The sequence below is a fragment of the Octodon degus genome, unplaced genomic scaffold (assembly GCF_000260255.1).
Source record: "Octodon degus isolate 3935 unplaced genomic scaffold, OctDeg1.0 scaffold00107, whole genome shotgun sequence".
NCBI classification, from domain to species: Eukaryota; Metazoa; Chordata; class Mammalia; order Rodentia; family Octodontidae; genus Octodon; species Octodon degus.
The window spans coordinates 7,639,173-7,649,017 of record NW_004524683.1 but is presented as its reverse complement, the minus strand read 5'-3'; the positions used below and the strand labels follow the sequence as shown (position 1 = coordinate 7,649,017).

The 9,845-nt window shown below is 49.3% G+C and overlaps 2 protein-coding genes across 5 annotated transcripts in view; one reads left to right on the top strand and one right to left on the bottom strand.

The window, feature by feature from the left end:
- Window positions 1–458: 458 nt before the first annotated feature.
- Window positions 459–6,354, top strand: Tspan1 (tetraspanin 1). The gene is made up of 8 exons (XM_004639180.2): window positions 459–575; window positions 974–1,051; window positions 3,964–4,170; window positions 4,380–4,454; window positions 4,570–4,668; window positions 4,747–4,887; window positions 4,994–5,077; window positions 5,856–6,354. Exons 2-8 carry the CDS (start codon window positions 995–997, stop codon window positions 5,901–5,903), a joined length of 711 nt encoding a protein of 236 aa, XP_004639237.1. The 5' UTR covers window positions 459–575; window positions 974–994; the 3' UTR covers window positions 5,904–6,354.
- A 2,375-nt stretch (window positions 6,355–8,729) lies between these two features.
- The window catches only part of Pomgnt1 (protein O-linked mannose N-acetylglucosaminyltransferase 1 (beta 1,2-)), a 16,991-nt gene continuing 15,875 nt past the window's right edge, over window positions 8,730–9,845 (bottom strand). For 2 of the 4 annotated variants that reach the window (XM_023724234.1, XM_023724235.1), the window contains 2 exons: window positions 9,512–9,621; window positions 8,733–9,414 (listed from right to left, as the gene is read on the bottom strand). In XM_023724234.1, the coding sequence (XP_023580002.1) occupies window positions 9,327–9,414; window positions 9,512–9,621 (198 nt within the window). In that variant the 3' untranslated portion in view covers window positions 8,733–9,326. Of the gene's footprint in view, window positions 9,415–9,511; window positions 9,622–9,845 lie in introns of all 4 variants that reach the window. The other 2 variants (XM_004639177.1, XM_023724236.1) reach the window with 2 other exon arrangements.

Here is a 9,845-nt window from a genome sequence, read left to right as displayed (position 1 = left end):
TGCATGTGTGCGTGTGTTTGTGTGTGTGTGTGCATGCGCATACACGCATGTACATATCAGTAGTAGCAGAAGCACCAGTAGATGTTTATGTATGGGACTGTGTATGTGATGTGTAAACATGGAAGGCAGCCTGGCAGATGTGTGTGCCGGTGAGCAGGAAGGGTCCATAAATTGTAGTGTAGCAGCAGATGGAGGGGAGAAACATATGTGCACTGGTGTGTGAAGGACACAAGGAAGTTCTGGGCACCACTTGCCTTAGTCCCACACTTTTCCTCTTTCAGATCAGAAAGACAAAACCTTATAGGTGACATCTCCAGGCCCAGGCCTGTTGCTCTGTGATGGCAGGAATCCATCTTCAGGCAGCAGGGGGCAGCAGGGACGAGGGGAGGCTGCCCTGCCATGGGTGGGGCCCAGGGGCGGGCAGAAGGAGGCTTTAAGAGCCTTCCCCACCTGCAGGTGAGCAGTGGTGTACAGTGCCAACCGGCTCCTCTGCGTGACTCCGGAGCAGCACCTCCTGTGAGCTGTTGTGCCCCAGCAGATCCCTCTCCAAACTTGCTGCCAAGAACCCTGAGCAGGTGATGACTGAAGACAGGGTATCCTATGAAATGGTATAAAGGTCTGGAAAAGGTCTGAGGAATTGGGAGGACCATGGGGAGGGTCCTGACCTGCTGGAGCTGGTCTGGGGAGGAGCCCAGGATGTACAGATGCCAGGAAAGGGCATGGAGGGATCTGTAATATAGGAGTAAGGCTTGTGCTGCCCGTGCCTGAACTGGGGTGTTAGGATCTCAGAGTCAGATGCAGGTAGAGGGTCTGAGAGTAGCATGGATACAAGTGTCAGGGTGGAAACTGAGGAAAGCCTTTCAGTGTCAGAGTCTAGGTGTAAGGGAAAGTTGGTGAAATATGGGTCCAGGATATGGGACCTGGTGAGGCCAGCCCAGATATGGCAGAAGACCCAAGCCTCTAACTCTCACAGGTCTGCCTCCCAGGAGCCATCATGCAGTGCTTCAGCTTCATTAAGACCGTGACGATCATCTTCAACATGGTCATCTTTGTAAGTAGAAAGAGTGTGTTATCGGTGGGGCTCCCTATAGGCACAGAGTCTGAGCTGAGGAATAGATGCCCACTATGCCCAGATTGTGCTCTTCAAGTTTCCCCTCAGAGTGGGACTCAACGGTCTCCCCAAATGCTGATTTCTGGTCCTAGTAGTAATGAGGTTACCACAGTGGGGAGTGGAGTTGAGAAGCTTTAGTTCAGGCATTCCTTTCCTTCTGGGAAGTTTTAGTCCAGGCTTAAAGGAGGGACCAGCTAACAGGAATGATTCTCCTTTTTATAGGTATTTCAGGAAAGGGCTTATTTAAGTTCATCTAGTGTATGTAAAGGCAATTTAGTGGCCCTCTGTATGAAAGGGGTTGAAAAGACAGGGCCAGGCAGGGGAGATATCTCAGTAGAATAAGCACTTTCCTGGCAAGCGCAAGGGTCTGAGTTCAATCCCCGGTTCTGTAAAAAAAAAAAAAGAAAGAAAGAAAGAAAGAAAGAAAGAAAGAAAGAAAGAAAGAAAGAAAGAAAGAAAGAAAAAAAAACAAAAGAGAGGGCCTGTGTCTCATTAGAGCAAAGACTCTGCCTCAGACACCCCTGAGGCACCCCTTATTCATTCAACATCCATTTATTGATGGGGCTGGGAATGTACCTGACCTACCTAACATTTGTAAAGCCCTAGATTCTGTTCCTACAAACCTCAAAACAGAAACATCCATTGATTAGGACCCTGTGTTAGGTGCTGGGGTAGCAGGTAAGCAAGACATTCTCTGCTTTCCAGGGTCTCAGGTCCAGAAAGCCAAGCAGAGAGAGCAATTGTGATATAGTATGGCTGATTTCAACAGAGGGTTAAGGGAGCCCACAGGAGGGGTTTAAACCCTGCCTGGCCAGAGACTACTTCCTGGAGGAAATACCTGAAGCTGTGAATTTGCATTGGGTGGGGAAGCTATAAAGCATGTGTAAAGATCTAGAGGTAGTGAAATTTGATATTGTTCAGAAAACCAGGAACAGACGGCATAGGGTGTGTTTGAGAAGCACCCAATGAGGCATTAACCCTGGAGATAGTGGTAGAGATAAGGAGAAAGGGACAAACTATACAAGTGACAAAGTGCTAGGATGGTGGCTGAGGGATAGAAGAAGGGATGAGGGAGCCAGAGGTGTTGAAGGTGATTCCCATATCTCTGGCGTGTGTAACACGGGGTTGTAAGGAGTATCCCACAGGCAGCCAGCTAACTAGTGGAGGTGCAGTTCAGATTGGAGCTGGCCATGGGAGTGTGTGACTGCACTCGGGAAAGGTAAATCTGGGAAACTTAGATTATTAGGGACTAACAACAACAAAAACCAACTACCATGAAGGAGATGGGAAAGGAGCAGCAAAGGAGAAGGAAAAGGGGAGCAAGATGGCAGAGAGATCCAGGAGATAAGACCCTTGAAGTGATCACTGGGTTTAGCACACTGGAGCCATATTCAGTGAGTTAGTGATTAGAAGGTGAGGAATAGGGATGTGGTATGTAAACTGATTTGGGGTATGGTTTGGGGTGATCAGGCTAGGATGAGTACACTCTTACTCCAGTGTGATCTGTACTTTTGGCTTCCTTAGGCTGCAAGAAACTAACTTTTATTCATGTGTTTGTAGGGAGCAAGGGGATTCCAGAAATATAAACAGACAAGGACTCTGGCCTGAAGGGGTTAAAGGCAAATCCTGTTTGCCTCTGTCGCCCAGGCCTACCCAAGCTCTCCAGAGCAGGGCAGGGCAAATGGCAGCCTCCTTGAAATTTGACCCTGCAAGCTACAAGCCCAGCTTTTGGTTCTTAGGCAAACAATGTACCTGAGATCCAGCCACAGTCTCCTACCATCCTCCCAATTCCAACATGAGTTTCTATAACTGGAAAGTGGAAACTGGGCACCAAGTTGGTTTTAGGCTGATTTATCCACTGAAGCCCTGGGTCAGCAGGGCCTTTCCCTAAGAGCTGTGGAAACTGGGTAGAGCCTAGCCCCATCAGAACTTCAGGATTCCCTCTGAGGATTAGAGTTGAGCACATGAACATTTAAGAGCATCTCCAGCTGTGTTCCCACTGTTGCCTCAGTTTCCTTTTGTGAGGGAAGGAGGTCTAGGCGGATGAGGAACAGGTGGCTTGGCATGTGCTCTCAAAGCAGAGCCAGCTGGGGCTCAAGGTGAGCAAACCTTCTCAACATCTGCCCTCTTCAAGGTTGGCAGCAAGTGTATGCCTCAGCCCTGCCTTGGTTATTATGGTGATTTTGTGCTGCTCAAAATCACCACCCATTTCTACCTGTCAGAGAACAGAGGTGTTCTAGGCAGCTATAGTCTAGAAAGGAAGTGGCACACTGCTAGCGCTTCACCTGCCATTTTTACTCCCAGCCATGTGTTGGGATCCTGGCAACAGCCAGGGACAGTCTTGTCCTTCTTTCTACCCTGAGGATATTTCTAAAAACCCTGATCTCATATTTGGTCAGGTGTGAGCCTAGTGCTGGCTGGAAGTATCCCAACTGTTATCCTTCTTTTCTTTCTTTCTTTCTTTCTTTCTTTCTTTCTTTCTTTCTTTCTTTCTTTCTTTCTCTTTCTTTCTTTCTTTCTTTCTTCTTTCTTTCTCTTTCTTTCTTTCTTTCTTTCTTTCTTTCTTTCTTTCTTTCTTTCTTTCTTTCTTTCTTTCTTTTTTTTTTCAGTACCAGGGATAGAACTCAGGACCCTGCACTTGCCAGGCAGCCACTTACTCTACTGAGCTATCTCCCCAGTCCTGTCATCCTTTTGACACTAAAGTGTATTTCCCTCCCTGTGCAACACATTGTTAAATTTCCCAGCCAAGGAGCACAGGAAGTTTCTTAGTTCCCATCTTCCTGGGTTAAGTGGATGACGGGGAGGGGCTGGTCAGCAATATTTCAAAGCCTGCCTCACTTCTCTGTTCCCAGCTGTGTGGTGCGGCCCTGTTGGCTGTGGGAATCTGGGTGTCAGTTGATGGGCCATCCTTCGTGAAGATCTTTGGGCCGCTGTCGTCCACTGCTGTGCAGTTTGTCAACGTGGGCTACTTCCTCATCGCGGCTGGTGCTGTGCTCTTTGTTCTCGGTTTCCTGGGCTGCTATGGAGCTCTCTCTGAGAACAAGTGTGCGCTCATGATGGTGTGTCAGACCCAGCTCCACAGGCCCATGACCACGGGTCCCCTTGCCTTTGACACCAAACCCTGGGGATCCCAAAACACTGCGTTGGACTCTGAGGAGTCTCAGCCAAGGGGCTCCCTGCCTCATTTGTAGGGAGGGTGGGTGGGCTAGGGAAAGGAGAACTTAGGAAACCATCTTTCCCTAAAACCAGACCCCTATTTTCCACTTAGTTCTTCTTCATTCTCCTCATCATCTTCATTGCTGAAGTTGCAGCTGCTGTGGTTGCTCTGGTGTATTCCACAATGGTGAGCGCCTGGGATGGGACAAGGAGGGAAGACTGGGCAAAGCCTGGAAGTGGGCTGTGGCCTGGGAAAGATCACCTTGCCTACCAGTCCCTGAACACTGACCTACCCCACCCAGGCTGAGGAATTCCTGTCAACACTGGCAGTGTCTACCATAAAAAAAGATTATGGCTCCAAGAAGGACTTCACCCAAGTGTGGAACTCCACCATGGAAGGGGTAAGTTGGGCTGGGGGGATTTGAGGGTAGAGAAAAAGAAGCAAGGCCCTACTGACCACTCATTCCACCTGTCTCCAGCTCAAGTGCTGTGGCTTCAATAACTACACAGATTTTGAGGGGTCACCCTACTTCAGAGAGCATGGAGCCTTCCCTCCACTTTGTTGCATCAACAGCACAATCTCCTGTGACACACAGATGGCTGAGCAGAATAGCATACAGGTGTGAACTGGTATAAAAGGGTGGGGACCACTTTAATGGCCTTAAGAGTGTGCAGATGAGGGTAGGACAGCTGCCCACTATAAATGTTGTCTCCTCTCCTTCCAAGGGTTGCTTCAAACAACTTGTGCATAACGTCCGAGCCAACGCAGTCATAGTGGGTGGTGTGGCAGCTGGAATTGGGGCCTTGGAGGTAAGCTAACAGGAAGGTTGAGACAGGGGTATCAATTGCCACCATACCTGGGCTTCTAGACTCATCTCTGAGGCCTTTAGGGAGGACAGACTTTTTTTTTGGGGGGGGGGGGCTTGCCAATTAGCTCAGTTTTTGTTTTTGTGCGGAACCAGGGATTAAACTCAGACCTTTGTGCTTGCCAGCAAAGTGCTTATTCCATTGAACCATCTCCCCAGCCCCAACAGACCTTTTTTTTTTTTTTTTCTCCTGGTGGAACAAGGGATTGAACTCAGGCCCTTGAGCTTGCCGGGCAAGCGCTTATTCTACTGAGCCATCTCCCTGGCCCCCTTAGCTCAGTTATTTAAAGCACCAGTTGGGCAAACATAGTCAGGTGCAGGGGACCACGGGTCAATCTGCAGCTCCACAAGCCCTACCAGACCGGCTCTTAAGGCAGCCTAAACTAGCCTCTCCCCCAAAAAATTATTTTTGGTGGGGTACCAAGGTTGAACTGAGGACCTTGCTCTTGCTAGGCAGGTGCTTATGCCTCTGAGCTATTTTCCTGGCCCATGACACAGACTTCTTTTTTGGTGCTAGGCATCGAACTCAGGGCCTTGCACATACTAAGCACATGTTCTATCATCAAACCAGAGGATGGGGGTCGGGGAGATGGCTCAGTGGAATAAGTGCTTCCCTGGCAAGCACAAGGGTCTGAGTTCAATACCCGATTCCGCAAAACAAAACAAAACAAAAAACACCAGAGGATTCCAATCATGTCCCCTCATCTTTCTCTGCCCTGCAGCTCGCTGCCATGATTGTATCCTTGTATCTGTACTGCAATCTGAAATAAGTCTGCTTCTGCCTCTGCCACTACTGCTGCCATATGGGAACTGGGAAGAAGCACCCTGGACCGAGAAACAATGAGCATGGTGGGGATGAGACCCCACAGTGTCATTGGGCTGCAATGGACCTGTCCTTGTTGCTCCTGTCTTGGCGCTGAGTAACGACCAAACCATTTAGGCTGTGCCTGACTCTTCCTTCTACTGGTGGGGTTGAGGCACACCCGATCCAGAAGCTCTAATGAAGCCAGTTCTTCTGGCCATCCTTTCATTTGTTTCTTCAACCCCTGACACCCTACTAGGCCAAGGGGGGCTCTTGATGATCCCAGTACTCTGCTGGAAATGAAAGAAAGGCAATTTATATCATGAGCAGAGTCAAAAATCAGCAGAGCCACAAGGCAGATGTATAGAAAGCACTTCAGATCTTATAAACTAATAAAAAGTTTCTATTTGGACTCTGTATCCATGGGGAGAGGGGTTCAGCTTGCCTAAACTGCCCTTGGATTTCCTGTGGGGCTGGTGACAAAAAAAAAAAAAAAAAACCCTTAGAAGTCAGGCAAAGGGAAGGGGGATGGGGATTTGCAGGCCTAGGAAGGGGCGGTCCAGAGGGCACCAAGGAAGTAATTGCTAGCACAGCCAGCCTTCTAAGAGCATGGAGGAAACTTTGGCTTGAAAATTCCCCCTCCTAGGTGGGAGCACTGGACCAGAAAGCTATGAAAATAACAAGCTTGTGCCTGAGTCAGGGAGAACAGAATCAGCAACAGGAAAGGGCCCCCATCAGAAGGTTTGTGGTACCTACCCTTGACAACTTACGCAAAGCCCCTACTTCCAGGATCTTAGAATTATTCTTTGGCATTGGCCTGTCCAGTACTCTAAAGAATAATCTCTTTTGTCTTAATTATTGCTATGTTTCAGATTAGGAAACCAGGGCTCAGAAAAGTCAAGCGATTTGCCAGAGTTCAACCCTTTAGAGAAGACCAGATTGAGACCCAACTGAGTCTAGATTCTGGTTTAGTCCTGGCCATTGTGACAGTTCTACTCAAAGGAGTACCTGACCAGAATGTCCCTGGGGTAGAACTAAACACTGTCAAACCACCTAGTCACTTAGGAGTGACTAATGAGAAAGGCTATAGCAGGAAGTCATATGACCTGCTCCAGACAAAGCCCAGCCTGGTGAACCAGTCTTTTTTTTTTTTTTTCCTGTATTTTAGGGGTCTACAGGGTGTTTCAGGGTCTCACTACTAGATGAGACTTGTAGTGATCCACCTGTTTACAGCCTCCCAAGAGCTGGGATTACAGACGCGCACCACCACACCCAGTCTCAATTGCAGTGTCAGCACACTCTATGGCATCCTCTACCGCACGTCAAGCCCCGGGATAGAACTGCTGGCCCCTGTACCTGCTTGCAGGCACTATAATCTGCTGAGCTATTTGGCCGGCCCTTCCTTGCTCCTCTTGGGCCACTGTATCTGTCTTCCTGGTCAGGGCCAGTCTGAGATCCAGTTTTGAGGTCAAACAGCCAGCTAGGGGGCTAGGCAGGTTGACGAACTGGCCACTTCAGCCCTGCCACCACTGTGCCTCACACACTACCCTCCAAATGTGAGTATGGAAGCTGCAAGGAATTTGTTTGCCCAGGGCGGGCTTCCACCTCAACATAAGCTGATTTTCAACTTGGGTATTTTGCTACCTCAAACACTTATCTCTAGTGCCAACAAACACCAAAGGCATCAGTAAGGTGAGACACATCCAAGCCATACACCACTGATGCCTTTGCCAAGCTGAGCTCCAGGCACCGGCTGGGATAGCAAAAACAATGAACAGACATTGGGGCAGAAATTCTAGTAAGTTCTTGCCTTTCTAGCCAAAGCTCTGTACTCAAGAGACCCTTTCTCAACTGGTATTCTACACTCAGATCCTGATTCTAAGTCCACATAGCCTTTCAATCTCATGGTCTCCTTTCTTGGACTGTCTTACCTCTGGACAATCCCTTCCACTTTCTGGTCAATATTTAACTCAGATATTCCTATGCTTTTTTGCATCTATGGCTATGTGAGCTGATGAAAACTCCGGACCTCTGCTTTAGAAAAATGCCCAGAGGGCTGGTGAAATAGCTCTGTGAACTAAGTGCCTGCTTTGACAAGGGCAAGGAACGGGGGTTGGATCCCAGGTCCAGCATGCTGCACTGGCCCTGCCCCTGGGGCACACTGAGCTGGTGATCAAATCTGTGTGCGGCTGGAAACAGGAGGATCACTATGAGTTCAAGCTGCGTAGTGAGACCCTGTACCAAATATATAAAATGATAAACAAAAAAAAAGTGCCCAAATATGGCATTCTGCATACAAAGTGACTCAAGGGCCACAAACACCCTTAGTCCTACACCTGCAGCTCAGCCCCACCCCCTTGCCAAAAGTCATCTCCACAGACCCAGTGCCTGCACACACTGTCCCAGCCACTTCCTACCCCTATGTTCACCTGCTCTCCCATCCTCACTCCCCGCTGAGGAGCCCTTCTGTTCTCCCCTGCTCTCCATCTGCGGTCCAGACAAGACAGGACCTACCAGTAGTTAAACAGTGAGGAAGCCTCATAGGGTGGGCTTGGAGTTCAACCCCTCACAGCAGCAGCCCAGCCCAAAAAGGAACTTGGGGTGGGGCTAAAATCAGCCTTGCTAGGGTGGAGCCTGGGGGAAAAACTGAAGCTTAAGACTTGGGCATTCCCTGGTGGCCAAATGGCCCCAAATGGAAAATCCCCTGAGAAAGGAAAAAAGCATCCATCATGATTCTCTCCCTCCTGCTTCCCATCCCGCTCCCCACAGAAGTTTACAATCATGAGACACATCACCAGAGATTTTCTCCTTTTTTTTAATCAATGACCACCTTATCCAGCTTTGGAAATCTGGACAAAGAGGAGGCTGAAAGGAGGCCTGGTCCAGTGTGTAGGGGTCTCTGAGTGAGTCTGTGTCAGCGCATGGGTCCCAGCTGGGCCTGTCCATGGGTTGGGCACAGCAGTTTCCTGAGTAAGAGCCAGCCCCACCCTCAGGCCAGCATTCCAGCCCAGAAAGGAATCAAGGCCCTCCAGCTAGGCCTATTTCCAAGGCCCTCAAGACAGTCAATAAATAGATTAGATTCTGAGCCAGGGCTGTAGGAGGGGGTGTACAAAAGGGGCACGATCTGCTGCCCAGGAATCCCAAAGATTCCTAGGTATTCTCCTGCCCTTCTCCAACATGGAAGTAAATAAATAGATCTTAAACTCAGAAAGCAGGGTGATAGAGCAGGGGGAACCTTCCCCTTAGAGTTAGTAATTAAGTCTCATGTTAAAAACAAATCAGTCCCAGCCCCGGCCCCTACCAGCATCTACAAAATCCTACAGGATTGGGTGAAGGGCTAGCCTGCCTGGGGGTACACAGTACCCAGCCCTGCAGACTTCCAAAGGAGGTCTCATGTCTGTTCTGCAGCTCCTGGGGCTCCCTCCTCCTTTGGAGGTGGCTCCAGGTATATCGGGATGATGGATGGTGGCTTCTTCACTCTGGAAGATACAGGACAATTACACACAGGGAATAGATCCTAGGCTACATCCCTAGCCCCACTAGCTCCCATCTCCCAGGACAACAAAAGGTCCTCACGAGTAGGGAGAGGCTGGGACCCCCACCACCAGGAAGTGGTTCTTCTTCCGAAATAATCTCCATAGGCCCTTGTGGTTGCCGCGCACATCCAGGTCCCAGATATGGAGGCACTGGCAGGGGTAAGGCAGAAAGATGGAGAGAGGGAGGAAGAATAGGAGGGAGAGGTGGGGAGAAAGGGAAAAGGGTCAAGCAGTTATGGAATGAGACTGCTGAGAATTCAGCGGCCATCTCAATCTGCAAATGACAGTATCTTCAGAAACATGAATTTTGGGGCTGGTGAGATGTCTCAGTGGTCTAAAGCACCTACTTGGAACAAGCTTGGCAAAGCACAGGG

What these genes read in the sequence shown, in the direction of transcription:
- Tspan1 (XM_004639180.2), top strand. Translation starts at nt 995, where the DNA reads ATGCAGTGCTTCAGCTTCATTAAGACCGTGACGATCATCTTCAACATG. An exon ending in GGAACTCCACCATGGAAGGG is followed by an intron (nt 4,669 to 4,746) that starts GTAAGTTGGGCT and finishes ACCTGTCTCCAG; the next exon opens with CTCAAGTGCTGTGGCTTCAA. An exon ending in CTGAGCAGAATAGCATACAG is followed by an intron (nt 4,888 to 4,993) that starts GTGTGAACTGGT and finishes TCTCCTTCCAAG; the next exon opens with GGTTGCTTCAAACAACTTGT.